The sequence below is a fragment of the Arachis stenosperma genome, chromosome 4 (assembly GCF_014773155.1).
Source record: "Arachis stenosperma cultivar V10309 chromosome 4, arast.V10309.gnm1.PFL2, whole genome shotgun sequence".
Lineage (NCBI taxonomy): Eukaryota > Viridiplantae > Streptophyta > Magnoliopsida > Fabales > Fabaceae > Arachis > Arachis stenosperma.
Window position 1 is genome coordinate 131,260,737 of NC_080380.1, and position 20,563 is coordinate 131,281,299.

At 36.7% G+C, this 20,563-nt stretch overlaps 2 protein-coding genes and 1 non-coding gene across 5 annotated transcripts; 1 reads left to right on the top strand and 2 right to left on the bottom strand.

Annotated features, from left to right (window-relative positions):
• Positions 1–3,431: 3,431 nt before the first annotated feature.
• Positions 3,432–3,539, bottom strand: LOC130977277 (small nucleolar RNA R71). The gene has a single exon (XR_009084977.1). It is a non-coding gene; the product is annotated as a small nucleolar RNA R71 (small nucleolar RNA).
• Positions 3,540–10,769: 7,230 nt separating this feature from the next.
• Positions 10,770–13,573, top strand: LOC130976279 (protein cornichon homolog 4-like). Its single transcript, XM_057901100.1, has 5 exons — positions 10,770–10,975; positions 11,842–12,023; positions 12,725–12,847; positions 12,954–13,017; positions 13,240–13,573. The coding sequence occupies exons 1-4, from the start codon at positions 10,904–10,906 to the stop codon at positions 12,979–12,981; spliced, it is 405 nt and encodes a 134-aa protein (XP_057757083.1). The 5' UTR covers positions 10,770–10,903; the 3' UTR covers positions 12,982–13,017; positions 13,240–13,573.
• Positions 13,574–15,913: 2,340 nt separating this feature from the next.
• On the bottom strand, positions 15,914–19,858 carry LOC130976887 (AT-hook motif nuclear-localized protein 7-like). Of its 3 annotated transcripts, none has more exons than XM_057901844.1 (7): positions 19,491–19,857; positions 19,313–19,410; positions 18,014–18,432; positions 17,677–17,732; positions 17,394–17,525; positions 17,006–17,167; positions 15,914–16,565 (listed from the first exon to the last, which is right to left on the bottom strand). In XM_057901844.1, exons 3-7 carry the CDS (start codon positions 18,381–18,383, stop codon positions 16,257–16,259), a joined length of 1,029 nt encoding a protein of 342 aa, XP_057757827.1. In that variant the 5' UTR covers positions 18,384–18,432; positions 19,313–19,410; positions 19,491–19,857; the 3' UTR covers positions 15,914–16,256. The 3 variants fall into 3 exon arrangements, with proteins under 3 accessions (XP_057757827.1, XP_057757828.1, XP_057757829.1); XM_057901845.1 differs by having other exon boundaries at positions 19,313–19,420; XM_057901846.1 differs by lacking the exon at positions 19,313–19,410 and having other exon boundaries at positions 19,467–19,858.
• Positions 19,859–20,563: the final 705 nt, after the last annotated feature.

Here is a 20,563-nt window from a genome sequence, read left to right on the forward strand (position 1 = left end):
CTGGGATATTGATGAGCGGATAATTTATACGCTTTTTGGCATTGTTTTTAGTATGTTTTTAGTAGGATTTAGTTAGTTTTTAGTATATTTTTATTAGTTTTTAGTTAAAATTTACTTTTCTGGACTTTACTATGAGTTTGTGTGTTTTTCTATGATTTCAGGTATTTTCTGGCTGAAATTGAGGGACCTGAGCAAAAATCTGATTCAGAGACTGAAATGGACTGCAGATGCTGTTGGATTCTGACCTCCCTGCACTCGAAGTGGATTTTCTGGAGCTACAGAAGCCCAATTGGCGCGCTCTTAACGGCGTTGGAAAGTAGACATCCTGGGCTTTCAAGCAATGTATAATAATCCATACTTTGCCCGAGATTTGATGGCCCAAACCGGCGTTCCAAATCAGCTCAAGAATGCCCGGCGTTAAACGCCGGAACTGGCACAAGAATGGGAGTTAAACGCCCAAACTGGCATAGAAGCCGGCGTTTAACTTCAAGAAGAGTCTCTACACGAAAATGCTTCAATGCTCAGCCCAAGCACACACCAAGTGGGTCGGGAAGTGGATTTTTATGTTATTTACTCATCTTTGTAAACCTTAAGCTACTAGTACTCTATAAATAGGACCTTTTGCTATTGTATTTTCATCTTTGGACATCTAGTTCTTAGATCAGATCTTGAGATCTTTGAATCTTTTGATCACTGGAGGCTGGCCTCACGGCCATGCCTAGACCTTGTTCTTATGTATTTTCAACGGTGGAGTTTCTACACACCATAGATTAAGGTGTGGAGCTCTACTGTACCTCGAGTATTAATGCAATTACTATTGTTCTTCTATTCAATTCAGCTTGTTCTTATTCCAAGATATCACTTGTTCTTCAACTTGATGAATGTGATGATCCGTGACACTCATCATCATTCTCACCTATGAACGTGTGACCGTCAATCACCTCCGTTCTACCTTAGATTGGGTGGATATCTCTTGGGTTCTTTAACCGGAATCTTCTTGGTATAAGCTAGAATTGATGACTGCATTCAAGAGAATCCGGAAGGTCTAAACCTTGTCTGTGGTATTCTGAGTAGGATTCAATGATTGAATGACTGTGACGAGCTTCAAACTCGCGATTGTGGGGCGTTAGTGACAGACGCAAAAGAATCACTGGATTCTATTCCGACATGATCGAGAACCGACAGCTGGATAGCCGTGCCGTGACAGGGTGCGTTGAACATTTCCACTGAGAGGATGGGACTGTAGCCATTGACAACGGTGATGCCCAACATACAGCTTGCCATGGAAAGGAGTAAGAAGGATTGGATGAAGACAGTAGGAAAGCAGAAAGACGGAAGGGACAAAGCATCTTCATACGCTTATCTGAAATTCTCACCAATGAATTGCATAAGTATCTCTATCTTTATCTTTATGTTTTATTCATATATCATCCATAACCATTTGAGTCTGCCTGACTAAGATTTACAAGGTGACATAGCTTGCTTCATACCAACAATCTCCGTGGGATCGACCCTTACTCGCGTAAGGTTTATTACTTGGACGACCCAGTGCACTTGCTGGTTAGTTGTGCGAAGTTGTGTTTATGCCATGGTATTGAGCACCAAGTTTTTGGATTCATTACCGGGGATTATTTGAGTTGTGAAAAGTAGTGATCACAATTTCGTGCACCAAGTTTTTGGCGCCGTTGCCGGGGATTGTTTCGAGTATGGACAACTGACGGTTCATCTTGTTGCTTAGATTAGGTATTTTTCAGAGTTCTTAAGAATGAATTCTAGTGTTTCATGGTGATGTTCTTATAATTACCAAAGCTAATTGATCCTCATCAATTTAGCTCTTGAATGCAATGTCCTGCTGAAACTTGGCTATCCATGTCTAATTCCTTTAGACTAAAGCTTTAGACTAACATTGCATGATTCCTGGAATTCTCATTAAGAATTTTGACGCCCTTATTTTCTTTTTCCACATAATTTTCAAAAAATCCAAAAAAAAAATTACAAAATCATAAAAAAAACCAAAAATATTTTATGTTTCTTGTTGAGTCTAGTGTCTCATTTTAAGTTTGGTGTCTTGTATGCATTGTTTATTTGATCTTGGTTCTATTTTCAAGTCAATAATACAGGGAACTGAAGATTCAGTACATGCAACAGAGGAATTATACAGAAAAAGCTGGGCGTTCAAAACGCCCAGTGAAGAAGGAAAAACTGGCGTTTAAACGCCAGCCAGGATGCCTGGCTGGGTGTTTAACGCCCAAAAGGGTAGTGCTTTGGGCGTTAAACGCCAGAATGTGCACCATTCTGGGCGTTTAACGCCAGGATGGCACAAGAGGGAAGATTCTGTTTTTAATGCAAATTTTTTTCAAGTTTTCAAAATCTTTTCAAAATCAAATCTTTTTCAAATCAAATCTTTTTAATCAAACCTTTTTCAAAATCAATTTCTTTCCTTTTTCAAAAATACTTGCTATCAATTAATGATTTGATTCAACATTTCAAGTATGTTGCCTTTTCTGTTGAGAAAGGTTTAATGTTTGAATCATATCTTTTCTTGTTAGGCAAGTCATTAATTTTTTAAAATCAAATCTTTTTAAATTGTTTTTCAAATCATATCTTTTAAATCACATCTTTTTCAAAAAAAGTTTTCAATCATATCTTCTTCAAAATCTTTTTCAAAATGTTTTTAAAATCTTTTACTTAATTTTCGAAAAATCTCTTCCCCTCTTCTCACATCCTTCTATTTATGGAGTACCACTCCTCCTCAATGCACAATTCGAACTCTATCTCACTAAGTTCGAATTCTTCTACCTCTTCCTTCTATTTTTCTTTTTCTCTGACACCTCAAGGAATCTCTATACTATGACATAGAGGATTCCATATTTTCTTGTTCTCTTCTCTTTCATATGAGCAGGAGCAAAGAAAAAAGCATTCTTGTTGAGGCTGACCCTGAACCTGAAAGGACCTTGAAGCGAAAGCTAAGAGAAGCTAAGGCACAACTCTCTGTAGAGGACCTAACAGAAATCTTCAAAGAAGAAGAACCCATGGCAGCCGAAAACAACAACAATGATGCAAGGAAGGTGCTGGGTGACTTTACTGCACCTACTCCCGACTTCTATGGGAGAAGCATCTCTATCCCTGCCATTGGAGCAAACAACTTTGAGCTTAAGCCTCAATTAGTTTTTCTAATGCAACAGAATTGCAAGTTCCATGGACTTCCATTGGAAGATCCTCATCAGTTTTTAGCTGAATTCTTGCAAATCTATGACACTGTCAAGACTAATGGGGTTGACCCTGAGGTCTACAGACTTATGCTATTCCCTTTTGCTGTAAGAGACAGAGCTAGAATATGGTTGAACTTACAACCTAAAGACAGCCTGAACTCTTGGGAAAAGCTAGTCAATGCCTTCTTGGCAAAGTTCTTTCCACCTCAAAAATTGAGTAAGCTTAGAGTGGAAGTCCAAACCTTCAGACAGAAGGAAGGAGAATCCTTCTATGAAGCTTGGGAAAGATACAAACAATTAATCAGAAAGTGCCCTTCTGACATGCTTTCTGAGTGGAGCATCATAGGTATTTTCTATGATGGTCTGTCTGAACTGTCCAAGATGTCTTTGGATAGCTCTGCTGGAGGATCTCTTCATCTGAAGAAGATACCTGCAAAAGCTCAAGAACTAATTGAAATGGTTGCAAATAACCAATTCATGTACACTTCTGAAAGGAATCCTGTGAACAATGGGACAAATCAGAAGAAAGGAGTTCTTGAGATTGATACTCTGAATGCCATATTGGCTCAGAACAAGATATTGACTCAGCAAGTCAATTTGATTTCTCAAAGTCTGTCTGGAATGCAAAATACACCAGGCAGTACTAAGGATGCTTCATCTGAAGAAGAAGCTTATGATCCTGAGAACCCTTCAATGGAAGAGGTGAATTACATGGGAGAACCTTATAGAAACACCTATAATTCTTCATGGAGAAATCATCCAAATCTTTCTTGGAAGGATCAACAGAGACCTCAACAAGATTTCAACAACAATAATGGTGGAAGAAATAGGTTTAGCAATGGCAAGCCTTTTCCATCATCTTCTCAGCAACAGACAGATAATTCTAAGCAGAACCACTCTGACTTAGCAACCATGGTCTCTGATCTAATCAAAACCACTCAAAGTTTCATGACTGAAACAAGGTCCTCCATTAGAAACTTGGAGGCACAAGTGGGTCAGCTGAGCAAGAAAATTACTGAACTCCCTCCTAGTACTCTTCCAAGCAATACAGAAGAAAATCCAAAAGGAGAGTGCAAGGCCATCAACATGGCCGAATTTGGAGAGGAGGGAGAGGCAGTGAACGCCACTGAGGAAGACCTCAATGGACGTCCACTGGCCTCCACTGAGTTCCCTAATGAGGAACCAAGGGAATCTGAGGCTCAAAATGAGACCATAGAGATTCCTTTGGACTTACTTCTGCCATTCATGAGCTCTGATGAGTATTCTTCCTCTGAAGAGAATGAATATGTCACTGAAGAGCAAGTTGCTAAATACCTTGGAGCAATCATGAAGCTAAATGACAAGTTATTTGGTAATGAGACTTGGGAGAACGAACCTCCTTTGCTCACCAAAGAACTGGATGACTTGTCTAGGCAGAGATTACCTCAAAAGAGACAAGATCCTGGGAAGTTTTCAATACCTTGCACCATAGGCACCATGACCTTCAAGAAGGCTCTGTGTGACCTAGGGTCAAGTGTAAACCTGATGCCTCTCTCTGTAATGGAGAAGCTAGGGATCTTTGAGGTACAAGCTGCAAGAATCTCACTAGAGATGGTAGACAATTCAAAGAAACAAGCTTATGGACTTGTAGAGGATGTTCTGGTGAAGATTGAAGACCATTACATCCCTGCTGATTTCATAGTCCTAGAGACTGGGAAGTGCATGGATGAATCCATCATCCTTGGCAGACCCTTCCTAGTCACAGCAAAGGCTGTGATTGATGTTGACAGAGGAGAATTGATCATTCAAGTGAATGAAGAATCCTTTGTGTTTAAGGCTCAAGGATATCCCTCTGTCACCATGGAGAGGAAGCATGAAGAGCTTCTCTCAAAACAGAGTCAATTAGATCCCCCACAGTCAAACTCTAAGTTTGGTGTTGGGAGGCCACAACCAAATTCTAAGTTTGGTGTTGAACCCCCACATTCAAACTCTAAGTTTGGTGTTGGGAGGTTCCAACATTGCTCTGAGTATCTGTGAGGCTCCATGAGAGCCCTCTGTCAAGCTACTGACATTAAAGAAGCGCTTGTTGGGAGGCAACCCAATGTTATATTTTATCTATTTTCCTTTGTTATTTTATGTTTTCTGTAGGTTGATGATCATGGGAAGTCACAAAATCAATTGAAAAAGCAAAAACAGAATAAAAAACAGAAAGAAAAATAGCACACCCTGGAGGAAGAACCTGCTGGCGTTTAAACGCCAGTAAGGGCAGCAAATGGGCGTTTAACGCCCAGTCTGGCACCATTCTGGGCGTTTAACGCCAGAAAGGGGCACCAGACTGGCGTTAAACGCCAGGAAAGGGCAAGAGGCTGGCGTTAAACGCCAGAAATAGGCACCAGCCCGGCGTTTAACGCCAGAATTGGCACAAAGAGCAATTTTGCTCGCCAATTGGTGCATGGATGACTTTTCCTTGACACCTCAGGATCTGTGGACCCCACAGGATCCCCACCTACCCCACCACCCTCTCTCTTCTTCACCCATTCACCAATCACCTCAACACATCTTCCCCAAAAACCCTTCACCTATCAAATTCCATCTTTCTCTTCACCACTCACATCCATCCTTCATAAAACCCCACCTACCTCACCATTCAAATTCAAACCACTTTCCCACCCAAACCCACCCTCCCATAGCCGAACCCTACCCCTCTCTTCACCCCTATATAAACCCATCTTCACTCCTTCATTTTCACACAACCTAAACACTACTTCTCCCCCTTTGGCCGAACCATAAGCCACCTCCATCTCCTCCATTTCTTCCTCTTCTACTTTCTTCTTTCTTCTTTTGCTCGAGGACGAGCAAACCTTTTAAGTTTGATATGGTAAAAGCATTGCTTTTTATTTTTCCATAACCATTTATGGCATCCGAGGCTGGAGAAACCTCTAGAAAGAGGAAAGGGAAGGCAAAAGCTTTAACCTCCGAGTCATGGGAGATGGAGAGATTCATCTCAAGGGTGCATCAAGACCACTTCTATGAAGTTGTGGCCTTGAAGAAGGTGATCCCCGAGGTCCCTTTCAAACTCAAAAAGAGTGAATATCCGGCGATCCGACATGAGATTCGAAGAAGAGGTTGGGAAGTTCTTACCAACCCCATTCAACAAGTCGGAATCTTAATGGTTCAAGAGTTCTATGCCAATGCATGGATCACCAAGAACCATGATCAAAGTGTGAACCCGGACCCAAAGAATTGGCTTACAATGGTTCGGGGGAAATACTTAGATTTTAGTCCGAAAAATGTAAGGTTGGCATTCAACTTGCCCATGATGCAAGGAGATGAACATCCTTACACTAGAAGGGTCAACTTTGATCAAAGATTGGACCAAGTCCTCACTGACATTTGTGAAGAGGGCGCCCAATGGAAGAGAGATTCAAGAGGGAAGCCGGTTCAATTGAGAAGGCATGACCTCAAGCCCGTGGCTAGGGGATGGTTGGAGTTTATCCAACGCTCAATCATTCCCACTAGCAACCGGTCCGAAGTTACTCTAGACCGGGCCATCATGATCCATAGCATCATGATTGGAGAAGAAGTAGAAGTTCATGAGGTTATAGCCCAAGAACTTTATAAGGTGGCGGACAAGTCCTCTACCTTGGCAAGGTTGGCCTTTCCTCATCTCATTTGTCACCTCTGTTATTCAGTTAGAGTTGACATAGAGGGAGACACCCCCATTGATGAGGACAAGCCTATCACTAAGAAAAGGATGGAGCAAACAAGAGATCCCACTCATCATGAAATCCCTGAGATGCCTCAAGGGATGCACTTTCCTCCACAAAACTATTGGGATCAAATCAACACCTCCCTAGGAGAATTGAGTTCCAACATGGGACAACTAAGGGTGGAGCACCAAGAACATTCCATCCTCCTCCATGAAATTAGGGAAGATCAAAGAATCATGAGAGAGGAGCAACAAAGGCAAGGAAGAGACATTGAGGAGCTCAAGCACTCCATAAGATCTTCAAGAGGAAGAACAAGCCGCCATCACTAAGGTGGACCCGTTCTTTGATTTCCTTGTTCCTTATTTTCCTGTTTTTCGAAAATTATGCTTTATGTTTATCTATGTTTGTGTCTTGTGATCATTAGTGTCTTAGTGTCTATGCCTTAAAGTTATGAATGTCCTATGAATCCATCACCTCTCTTAAATGAAAAATGTTCTTAATTGAAAAAGAGAAGAATTGCATGAATTTCAAATTTTATAACAGATTAATTATTTTGATGTGGTGGCAATACTTTTGTTTTCTGAATGTATGCTTAAACAGTGCATATGTCTTTTGAATTTGTGGTTCATGATTGGTTGGCTCTTGAAAGAATGATGAAAAAGGAGACATGTTACTGAGGATCTGAAAAATCATAAAAATGATTCTTGAAGCAAGAAAAAGCAGTGAATACAAAAAAAAGAGACAAAGAAGCGAAAAAAAAAGAAGAAGAACGAAAAAAAAAGAAGACGAAAAAAGAAAGAGAAAAAGAAATAAAGTTGTGATCCAAGGCAAAAAGAGTGTGCTTAAGAACCCTGGACACCTCTAATTGGGGACTCTAGCAAAGCTGAGTCACAATCTGAAAAGGTTCACCCAATTATGTGTCTGTGGCATGTATGTATCCGGTGGTAATACTGGAAGACAGAGTGCTTTGTGCCACGACCAAGACTCATAAAGTAGCTGTGTTCAAGAATCATCATACTTAACTAGGAGAATCAATAACACTATCTGGATTCTGAGTTCCTATAGAAGCCAATCATTCTGAATTTCAAAGGATAGAGTGAGATGCCAAAACTGTTCAGAGGCAAAAAGCTAAAAGCCCCGCTCATCTAATTAATACTGATCTTCATAGATGTTTTTGGAATTCATTACATATTCTCTTCTCTTTATCTTATTTGATTTTCAGTTGCTTGGGGACAAGCAACAATTTAAGTTTGGTGTTGTGATGAGCGGATAATTTATACGCTTTTTGGCATTGTTTTTAGTATGTTATTAGTAGGATTTAGTTAGTTTTTAGTATATTTTTATTAGTTTTTAGTTAAAATTTACTTTTCTGGACTTTACTATGAGTTTGTGTGTTTTTCTGTGATTTCAGGTATTTTCTGGCTGAAATTGAGGGACCTGAGCAAAAATCTGATTCAGAGACTGAAATGGACTGCAGATGCTGTTGGATTCTGACCTCCCTGCACTCGAAGTGGATTTTCTGGAGCTACAGAAGCCCAATTGGCGCGCTCTCAATGGCGTTGGAAAGTAGACATCTTGGGCTTTCCAGCAATGTATAATAGTTCATACTTTGCCCGAGATTTGATGGCCCAAACCGGCGTTCCAAATCAGCTCAAGAATGCCCGGCGTTAAACGCCGGAACTGGCACAAGAATGGGAGTTAAACGCCCAAACTGGCATAGAAGCCGGCGTTTAACTCCAAGAAGAGTCTCTACACGAAAATGCTTCAATGCTCAGCCCAAGCACACACCAAGTGGGCCCGGAAGTGGATTTTTATGTCATTTACTCATCTTTGTAAACCTTAAGCTACTAGTACTCTATAAATAGGACCTTTTGCTATTGTATTTTCATCTTTGGACATCTAGTTCTTAGATTAGATCTTGAGATCTTTGAATCTTTTGATCACTGGAGGCTGGCCTCACGGCCATGCCTAGACCTTGTTCTTATGTATTTTCAACGGTGGAGTTTCTACACACCATAGATTAAGGTGTGGAGCTCTGCTGTACCTCGAGTATTAATGCAATTACTATTGTTCTTCTATTCAATTCAGCTTGTTCTTATTCCAAGATATCACTTGTTCTTCAACTTGATGAATGTGATGATCCGTGACACTCATCATCATTCTCACCTATGAACGTGTGACCGTCAATCACCTCCGTTCTACCTTAGATTGGGTGGATATCTCTTGGGTTCTTTAACCGGAATCTTCGTGGTATAAGCTAGAATTGATGACTGCATTCAATAGAATCCGGAAGGTCTAAACCTTGTCTGTGGTATTCTGAGTAGGATTCAATGATTGAATGACTGTGACGAGCTTCAAACTCGCGATTGTGGGGCGTTAGTGACAGATGCAAAAGAATCACTGGATTCTATTCCGACATGATCGAGAATCGACAGCTGGATAGCCGTGCCGTGACAGGGTGCATTGAACATTTCCACTGAGAGGACGGGACTGTAGCCATTGACAACGGTGATGCCCAACATACAGCTTGCCATGGAAAGGAGTAAGAAGGATTGGATGAAGACAGTAGGAAAGCAGAGAGACGGAAGGGACAAAGCATCTTCATACGCTTATCTGAAATTCTCACCAATGAATTGCATAAGTATCTCTATCTTTATCTTTATGTTTTATTCATATATCATCCATAACCATTTGAGTCTGCCTGACTGAGATTTACAAGGTGACCATAGCTTGCTTCATACCAACAATCTCCGTGGGATCGACCCTTACTCGCGTAAGGTTTATTACTTGGACGACCCAGTGCACTTGTTGGTTAGTTGTGCGAAGTTGTGTTTATGCCATGGTATTGAGCACCAAGTTTTTGGATTCATTACCGGAAATTATTTGAGTTGTGAAAAGTAGTGATCACAATTTCGTGCACCAGATATCCAGTACATATTCCCTGGATGACTCACTATCGGTAGACGAACCAGAGTCCACAGCATAATCTGAATCAAACTCGCTCAACTCTACATCACCAGTATCCCGCGGATCGGCGAAGTGAATCGGCCTCGTTGGGATCGGGACTTCATGGGGTATTGAAGAAGATGACCCAAACCCACCAAATACATCACGAACCTCTGCATACAACTCCATCACATGTTGTGTCATTAATCTACCATTCACATCAAACATTATACTGACGTGCTTATCAACTTCAATCCAAAATGTTCTATTAATAAAACATCCACTAGGCAGCGCTGATAGGAATCTGTATGCTACTTGGCCAACTTTTTTCGAACCAATTGCCCATATATTGCTCAAGATGACATTCTTAAGCGCATCTAGAGAACCACACCAAAAAAGCGTAGCATCATAGTTGAATTACACTCAAATATTGCTCTCTCATCATCGTTCGTAATGATCATAATGTACTCGATTTGTGTATATTTTCTTTTATGTTCATATTAGGGCTGTCAAACGGGCTAGTCCGGCCCATTTAGGCTCGACCCGTTAAGCTCGTGAATTAAATGGGTTAGACCGTTTAAACCCGCTTTATTTGCGGGTCATAATTTTTCAACTCGAACCGTTTGTGGCCAGCTCGATGGGTTAAACGGGCCAGCCCGTTTATCTTTTTATTTTATTTTTTGAAAAATATTTTGACAAAAAATATCACTTTTAAGTAAAAAAACCTTTCAAAAATAATATTTTTTTAGTTGATGGGTCGGATTTTCATGTCGGATCGGGAGAAGTATCGACTAGAAGTGTTAGATTGATAGTTAAAAATGATGATAAAAAATAATAAATTTTAATTGTTTTGAATTTTTTTAATTATAATATTTAAAAAATCTTTCAAGCCATAGCTTATTTGAACAAAAAGCCTTTCTATGTTTTTTTTTTTTATGAATTCTCTCGTATTTTTGGGACACCAAAAAACAAATAGAGAAGAGAGAAGAGAGAAGAGAGAAGAGAGATAAACAGAGAGAGAGAGAAGAGAGAGAGAGGCATGCAGTGGTGGCTGTTATGGGGGAAGTGTTTTATTGGATCTTCACGTTTCTTCTAATTTTGGCCCTTCTCGGTCTTCTCGGTTACCAGGTACCTTACGCTACTCACTCTCTTTCTCTATTTTCGATTCAATTTTCTCAACTTTCTCTTAGGTTTTTCAAAATATTCCATTCCATTCATTCGTCATGTTCATACCCTCTCTTGATATTACTGGATCACTTTTTACGTGCTGCCATGCTTAACCGTGTTCAGCATTACTATTTTTGGATTGTGGTTGAATCGAATGTGGCAATTTCAGTTTTCTTCATTTTAATTCTAGTTGTTAGAGTTGCGTTCTTCCTATTAGGAACAACAATAAATAAAAATTTTAAAAATTCAAATTTTTGGACGGATAAAATTATTTATTGAGCATACAAGGCCTCAATTCTAAAAGGATTAACTTAAGCCTTCTAGTTCATTAGAATTTAGATGTTGAATTTGGTGTTGATATATTTTTTTCTTTCTTTTTTTTAAAGAATATTTAAGTGTAAATGATGACTTAAAAAAAAAATCACACTGAAAGAACGTTTCTGAATTTGGTTGTAAGTACTAAGTACTAACTGTGTTATTATTATATATTGTATATGGTTTTTGAACAATTATTATATGGTTGAATGCATCATTGATCTGCATCACAGCTTTTATGCTTCATTTACCTTTTTTGCTTTTGGTTTTCTTCTTTTATTTCAGCTAATCTTTAGCATACCTCTGAGAGAAAATGATCACTTAGAAAAATTCTTGTCTCTATGTGAAGATTAATGGCTTAGTTTTTCATTTTAAATCGAGCTTCCTTGAATTCGACTGCTATATATGAACTCTCACCTCAAATATTATGTGTCATCTACAAGTGTGAGATAGCAAATTTTGCTGCTAGAGTTTGACAAATAATTTGACTCTGCTCTAATCATTCATTGTAGCTAATAATGTTGGTAGACCTGGAGTTTGACTATATCAACCCATATGATTCAACGTCTCGGATTAACCAGGTTATCTTGCCTGAATTCATCATCCAAGGGATCTTCTGCGTCACCAATCTATTAGCAGGACACTGGGTTATATTCTTGATAGGACTCCCTTGCATGTATTACAATGTGAGATTGTAAGTTTGTCTTTCTTACCTCCTCAGCAAGACTTGTTTAATTTTCCAAGGAAACTTAACCTACTTGAACTTGGTATATGTATACAAGCCTGAATAAAACCAAAGAAGCATATGTTATTCCCTGTATTCGATTATTTATAAGCTAGGTAAAAATAGCCTTTTTATTTTGACATGAAACTTCAAACGGAGCAGTGTAGGAAGACAACACTTATATTGTAGTTGAATGAATACAACACTCTTTTATTTAATTAAGAATATGATACGAGGATGAAATTGTGTGGTGTGAAAACATTGTTTTAAGGATCATCTAGACTCTAGGACTTCTACTTGAGGGGTGATTTGATGACTTGAAAATGTTGTGATTAAGCCACAGTTTAGCTTAGGTTTTTGGAGATGGAAATTCAACCGTTCATCCATGAACTTTTTTCCTTCTTTCTGCGTAACTAACACAGTCTATATTGCCATAAAAAGAATATTAAGCTTGTAATTGACTTCGACTAGCAATGTTGAATTCACGGTTTCGAACATCTTGGCCTAAAAAATGGGTATTTGCAGTGCTGCAGAGTTCTAATTCCTTTATGAGATTATGTAATCTTAAACACAGCATCTATTTCAGTGACATATATGCATAAGCTATTACCTGTCCACATTCTTTCCATTACATTATATTGTTAATTATGACCTGAAAGTTAATATCTCAGGTACATTAAAAAGGAGCATTTAGCTGATGTTACTGAAATCTACAATAAACTGAATTGGGAAAAAAAGATGCGGTTATTTAAAGTTGGACATTCCGTCTTGCTATTTGTCCTTTCTGTGCTAAGGTATCGTGACTGGAATCTCTCTCGCTCTCCATTTTGAGAATTATGTTGTGTACTATTTCGAAGATAAAGTTTTGTTGACAGCTCCCTGATCTTTATGTGTTTTCAGCTTGGTATGGAGCCTTTCTGAGGAATAGCATGAACTGAAGTAGTTTATCTCCATGCCTGCTGCTGTAAGTTTTCGATACTTCGTGTTTGAAAGTCATGTTATTCTCTCTACAAAGAGTCATGCACTTCCCTTCATCCATGGAGCCGACTTACTCCCGTCTACCATTAAATGGGGTGTGGAAGAAGGAAGTAAATCAGCTCGATACACGAGGAAGAACGAGTACAATAAATATTTAATCTTCTACATATCACCTAATTAAACACTTGGGATTGTAAACAATTTTCAGGATGAAAACATTCTATGCTTTTGTGAGCGAAATCCATCTTTTGAGCTGAATTCCATGGGCATGCATACAACAATGCTAGTAGCAACAACACCACCAGTTGCAAACTATAACAATAGTTTCTGTTTGGTTCAGAGGAATTTTTGTTCAAGGTTGCTAGCAAATGATTTGTCAAATATTTTATTGGTTGCGCTCTCTCATAATATGTGAATGCTTCCTATGCCACTATCCAAAAATGTAAATTGGGAGTAATGTGAAGGCCTTAAAGGAATAAAGGCTTATAAATTATTAATCTCGATTTGTTTTTGTTTCTATGAAGCTTTCTAAACTAACATTTTCAAGAAGTTTATTGTTTATGTAAACTTTTTTTTATTAATTGAAGTGCTTCTTGTGGTTTGAATTTTTATTTTTTGTTTTCATTTTTAGAATTTCTTGTTTTAAGGATTTTATAAAAAAAAAGTCTGTTTTTATTTAGTTTTTTAACAAAATTTTGAAAAAAAAAATTACAAACCAAACGGACCCTTGATTTGTTCAGTCAAAAAGATTTGAATGAAGAAAGAGTGTCCTAGCGTCCAAAAAAAAAGAAAGTGTGTCCTCTCTCAACACAAGGGTTCACATAATTACATGTAGAAGTAAAAAAAAAAATTACCAGTTAATTTTAAATAATGTGATTTATACCTCAAGATTAGCCAACATGAGTAATGATTAAATTTATATGATCCTGTTAAGTAAAGTGATAAATGAAGCGAAGAATAGAAAAAGGGCATTCGACCCTTCTCAGTCAACCTTTGTCCACCACTCCCAAATATTTGCAGGCAACAACCAGGACAAGATTAATTATTACTTAGATACTAGGTAGCATAAACAGTACTTGTAGCATTCAGAGCTCCTTGTTCTTTAGTTCAATTTTCTAGTCAAATTGAACTGTCTGATGTGGCTCTTAAATGCAAGGCTACAGTAGGCAACATCTCTTACAATAATATTGTCAAGTTTGAGCTTTATACACGTTCTCACATTCGAGAAGGGAAATGGATGAGTTGTAAAAGTAAGTAATAGACGTGAATTTCAACGTTATCTTGCAAAAGTTATTTCAAAGTCATAAAAGAGGACCTCATTGAATTTTAAGGGACAATGGTAAGAACAATCATGATTTTTCCTCTCCTAGTTATTAATTGTTGCTTAATTTGTAGTTGTCAAATTAGCATTTTCCTATAAGTTGGTAGGAGTCAAATCTAAGAAAGGAAATATGTGAGATGGTAGGTAGGTATAGATAACTTTTTTCTTTTGTCATCCTAACACTTTTTTTTTGGGCCAATAAACACACACACCCTGCTCACACACACATTACATACTCTCTAGAGGTTCGAACTCATATAGTACTTTTAGGATGCAAATATATTTGCCATTAGGACAAGTTTTAGCCTTGTTTAAACAAACTAATAAATTATTACTAGACCAACTTATGTTGGTTAGAGACTGATATAACTTATAACAAACTCTTTTTTATAGATGATCTTACTTATGTAGTTATGCGGCTCAAACAAAAAACATAGAAAAACAGAAAGAGGACCACTTATTTTCTCCCACATTGGTGCACTCTTAAATATCAAATCTAGAAACAATAAAAATGTATAGTATGACCAACTTATACTGGATATTGAGAAAATTATGTTGAGATCTCAAATACTGGAATAATTTTGCTTAAGAGAACATCTAAAGTTCTACCTCGGGTTAGTCAAAATGAATTGTGATTTGTGAGTCAATTCAGACTCATCAAGCAAGTAAAATATGATTCGTTTATAAGAGGAATCTAGTCCAAAGGACATGAATTGACTCGTTTGTTATATATATATATATATATATATATATATCGTTATTGTACTAATAATTTTTTAAAACTATACTTTTAGACTTTATTTTGGTATGAAAATATATAAATGTATAATAAAATTTTGACTTATCTAAATATTAGCTAAAAAAAGACATTATTTTTTTAATCAAACTAGTCAACCCATTTAACTCATCAACTAGAATGAGTCCAATCAAACTAGCATTTCATTGACTAGGCAAAGAAATAGTGAACCCAATATTTCAATTACTCAGTTGTCTCAAATCTGCCCACTCACTTAACAGCTCTAGTTCTACCAAATAAAGAAATATAAAGAATAACTAAGTTGGGTTAGTTTAGTAGTTAACTCACTAGTTCACTTAAGCAAATATCGAAAATTCGAACCCCGCCTTGTACATGCAGCAACCCATTGGCCAGAGACAAATCTTTAAATGGAGCTTAATACCGCAACAGATTAGTCATTAACATGTCGGATTGGGAAATACCATGGAAACAAAAAAAAAAGGATTATCCCAAAAGGACTAAGGTAATTAGGTAATTGTGGGAAAAAGAAAAGCGAGGTATGGTGTTAAATTGTACAGTGAAGTTCATCTTGATGGCATAAGATGGAAGGGGAATCCATATTTGAGAGGAATGTTGTTGGAAATAAAAAAAATCTGGTTCCATGAGAGGAATGATTGTGCATATTCAAGAGTGTACAAGTTTCTCCCATAAAATTGGACCTATTGCAGTGTATTTATTTTTTAAGCACACTCTAAAACCTGTAATCACAAAGCATATCAGGACCCAAATGCAAATATCAAGAAGCTAAGGTTAGGGCACAAAAGCTTCAACAAATTTAAGTCATTAATAAGCATTCAAACTATCATTACATCCGAATTAATTAGCCTAATCATAAAAAACACTGCACAATGCAGCATTCACCTAATCAGCCGAAAAAATAAATCAGAGATTAAACTCTACCAAAGGAAAATGTAAAACCCTAAACTGCAACTTACAACACTGCCAACTATATCATCATCATCACCCTATTGGTCATAAAAGACAACAAAAGTTTGAAACAATGCTAACATAATTAACAGAGAGCAACCTTAGAGAAACATCAAGTGAAATAGCTCAGCCATGAATGTTGTCAGCAAGAATAAACGACGACATGCCACGTGGCCGCGAATCAATCATCAGGCAAAGATATGTTAATATCCGTGGTGGATTTAATCGAGTCCGGCATGGAATGCATGTTAACCCAGCTGTCCCTTCGGAAGGCCGAGGGAGGAGTGAGGCTAGAGTTGAAGGCTCCGGGATTGTGTTGCATCACGTGCCCACCCATGACATCCTCTTTATCACCGTTAGTTGAGGGTGGCGGCGCAGAGGACACTGCAACAGCCGGGGGGTTAACTGCTGCTGGTGGTGCGTAATCATGCTTCTGCTTCTTTGGTTTCGGATCTTGCTGGTTGCTTGGCAGAAAACTTCCAACAACCACCTGATATAATCGGCAACATGAGTCAACTAAGTAAACATATAACTTGTCCAAACTCCAAAGTAAGAATCTATTTGATTTCAGAAGATAAATGATAGATCTTCCCAACCTAAAATCTCACTTGCATAGATCAAATAGCAATTGCATGCTATGTAAATTACATCACATGCCACACTCTATTAAACATTTTCCTTATTCCCTTTTCTTCTCTCTTTCCTTACCACCCTTTTTTTGAAAAAGATGCAAAACATGCAACCTTAGTTTCAAACCTCCTTCAGTTTTAGGGATCCTTTGGTATAATCTTTAATTTTGGGAACAATAAATAACAAATCAAAGATGTTTTCCTTGTACTTCTCAATCCTATAATCCGGGGGCACACTAAGGTAAATTATCGGCGGCGTCCAATATCATAGTAGACATGGAATATGGTTGGGGGTGCTTACCTGCACAGGACTGGCAGCTACAAGAAGACCAGCAACGCCACCGCCTAAGACACGGCCATCAGGGCTGGACAAGGTGACACTCATCCCACCTGACCGGCTTCTAGTTCCTTCATTGTCAGTAGGCATAAATGATCCAGTCAAGGAAAGTATCTCGAAACGACCCTGGACAAAACAATCCAAAATACGAAACATAAGATTTTTAGCACCACCAAAGAAAGCTACTTCAATAATAAAATGAAAATCCACAATGTTTGAAAACCTTAATCAGACATCAAAAACAAGCAAAATCTTCAAATCAAGGATTCAACGTGGACTCAAAACACAAAAAGAATGGAGAATAATATACATATATTCATAAACATAATAATAAGCTGATTCAGATTAGCACCTCATAGGTCAAAGTTCCTCCTGAAGAATCAGGCTGGCGAAGCGTAACATTTGAAATTACACCAGTAGCAGATAGTATGCATATAGCTCGTGGTCCTTGTTGAGAAAACGATATAACCTTCATTGTGATGTCCTGAAACAATGAGAATAATTATGCATTTTCTTGTCAAATGCAGCATAAGTCCAACTACATGAAACGAAACGTCGATAACCAAGCAAAATGAAAAATGGGTGTAGAACAAAGTGAAACATAGTCAATATTTTTCCCTTTCCGTCGAGTATACCTCGCCAGCATTGACAGTAATGATATGGGGCATAAAGCTTGTACCCATGGAATCTCCTACAGAAAATAAACATCAATAGATATCAGCAAAACACAATAGATAAATATATAATGAACATAAAATGCTTATTTTTCACTTGCTAACACAAATCAACTTTCTATGCATGGAAACATCGTAAAAGGCAAAGTTGAGCATTAACTAATTTTGCATACTTCAAAAGAAAATTCTAAAATGAAAAAGACTTCTTTTTTCAGGTATTTATAAATAAACCAAAACCCACCCAACATGTAAAATGTTAAAAAACAATAGCATTAAAGGCATCAAATTTCATTCCCACCTAGAATATCCCCTCCTCCGAATTTCTTTGAGTGCTTGTACTCCATACCCCGCGATTTCCCCCGCTTGCCACTTGAATGGAAGCTTGAAAATTCATTAGAAGACGGAGCCGAAGAAGAAATTGGCAATGGTGACAATGCCATATTAACCGATCCATCCGGTCCATACTTCCTTGGCCTACCACGTTTTTTCTTAACTGTTGTTCCATCCAATCCCACACTCACCGGCGAAACACCAAGAGCAGCATTAGCAGCTGCATCTGGCCCAGGAACTTGGCTCGGAGCTTCACTCCTTGGTGCCACATGGTATGCCGAGGGAGCTTCCGCCCCTATCACCGTAACCCCAGAGCTAATAGCTTCTCTTGCCTCCATCCCTATTAATCAATCTATTCCCTCCAAGTCTATACAATCAAACCAACATCTGCAAGCAAGCAATGAACAAAGAAACACTTAGAAATCAAAAGGCTCATCAGAACTCATGTCATTACAAAATAAAGTTGAGTGTTTTGTAGCAAACACATTAATGTATTGATTATTGAACCTCATTAAGCATGCAACAAGACCAAAGCGCAAATCCATCAAATGATTCTCAAAGATGAGGAGAAATAAGAACAAAAAAAAAAAAAAACTTTTGGCTAACAAGAAGATGAGCTGAATCAACAAGAGATCCAGTTCTAACTTATCAGTGCATTAAATTATTTTTGTTTTAAAACATATTAGAAAAAAAAGTGCAGCAAGTAGAGTAGAAAATCACCAACCAATTTTTTTTAAGTTATTTTATTTCTAGGTTTATTTTTTTTTTCTGCTTTTATTATCTCTGAAGTTTTCAAGCACTGAAATCAGAAACTGACCTGTTAACAAAGGACAGCAAAAAAAAAACGTATCAGCTATAAAATGGAGGAAAATTTTTTGAAAAAAATTATATTATAATTTTCAAAAATAACAAATTTTTCGACTAATCATTCATACAAATTTTTTTATAAAACCACACATTGATACACAACAAATATTTCTTTATCCCCCAGCACAAAAAAAAATGAATGTAAAAGACTAAAACAACCCAAGGCTTCTCCAAAAATAGAAAAAACAAACTACACCCTTTTGCATAAATCTGCTTCCTATCCAGCATTTGCCTGAACTTTTGAAACACAAAAAAGCTGGAACTAAGAAAAAAAATTAGTAAATAAAATCATTTAGAAAAAAAGAAATAGTTTTTTTTAAAAAAAAAATCTCTTTATACGTTTACTATTATGAAAAAACTTCAATCACTGAATATTATTCAGAATGCAAAGATCATAGACCTGTTACTTTGATTCCAGAGGCTTCAGTAGAGGTTCTTCTAAAGATGTAACCTTTGTATTAAGATTTCTTTTTCCAGCACCTTCAAGAACTTTCACTACTGAAACAAGCTAAAAAAAAATAGTGAATAACTCCAGATATTAAAAAATAACTTACAAAATTCTCAGGAGTTCGGAAAACCTGTTGGCTGTTTTCTTTTTTTTTTCCTTCCCTAAGTTTCCTGATTTCTTGAATTGAAAAATTTTTAATGAGAAAAATGGTAGAGCTGAAAATAAACAAATACTAGAACAGCAAACTTGAAAAAGAGATAAAAATAAATATTAAAGTGAAAAAAGAAATAAAAGCAAATAAGGGCGATAAAGTAGGTAGTGAATATTTAAGATTTTATTTTGAATTTTGAATAAATTGCTAAACCCCATAAATGCAATTTAGTTAAGAGCAATTTCAGGTCCGTGAAGGGCAATTAATTTTTTATTTTCTATTCTTTTGAAATAAAATCTGTTTTCAATGGTTAATATAGTAAATTTGTATGTGAAAAATCAAGTTAGATGGAAAATCAAAGTGATGCTTTTTCTTTTTTCTCGAAACTAATTTTGATATTTAAGGATACACAGTCAGTGTTGGGTGGCCAACCTTTCTGTGGCCGCTGACCTGCTTTTTGTCATTTTATTCTCCGATACGGATATTAAAAAAATTCAAAATAACTTTATATTTAAATTATAATTAAATTTTATAAATAATATAATTACAATAGATTATATAAATAAAAATACAAATACTACAATAATAATTAATTGATAGTTAATTTTCAATTTGTAAACATTTTGATTATTTTATTATACAAAAAAATTAATTATTCATTTATATAAAGGCTAATTATTTTAATAGTTAATTATTGTTCTCAAAACTATTTAAAAATCGTATAAAATATTTCATGTTGATATTATATTTGTTGTTTTTTTCTCTCTCTAAAATATATGTATTAAATTATTTATTAACTAATTTATTATTTTTAGTTTGAATTGGTTTTTTTTTTTATTTTTTTTTAAAATAAAGTGCTTTTATTCAATTTAAAATATTTGGATACATTTTTAAAAAAAATATTTTTATTAAAAACTAAATTATTTACTTTTTTTAAAACCTAATAATATCTTACTTTTAAAAAAAATAAAACAAAAGATATTTTGAATACTTAAAAACTCTTTTTAAAAAATTTATTTAAATATGAAATAATTTTTGTCGATTAAAATAAA

What these genes read in the sequence shown, in the direction of transcription:
- LOC130976887 (XM_057901846.1), bottom strand. Translation starts at nt 18,383, where the DNA reads ATGGAGGCAAGAGAAGCTATTAGCTCTGGGGTTACGGTGATAGGGGCG. An exon ending in TTACTGTCAATGCTGGCGAG is followed by an intron (nt 17,526 to 17,676) that starts GTATACTCGACG and finishes TCATTGTTTCAG; the next exon opens with GACATCACAATGAAGGTTAT. An exon ending in TAGCTGCCAGTCCTGTGCAG is followed by an intron (nt 16,566 to 17,005) that starts GTAAGCACCCCC and finishes CGATTATATCAG; the next exon opens with GTGGTTGTTGGAAGTTTTCT.
- LOC130976279 (XM_057901100.1), top strand. Translation starts at nt 10,904, where the DNA reads ATGGGGGAAGTGTTTTATTGGATCTTCACGTTTCTTCTAATTTTGGCC. An exon ending in ATGTATTACAATGTGAGATT is followed by an intron (nt 12,024 to 12,724) that starts GTAAGTTTGTCT and finishes TTAATATCTCAG; the next exon opens with GTACATTAAAAAGGAGCATT. An exon ending in TTTGTCCTTTCTGTGCTAAG is followed by an intron (nt 12,848 to 12,953) that starts GTATCGTGACTG and finishes ATGTGTTTTCAG; the next exon opens with CTTGGTATGGAGCCTTTCTG.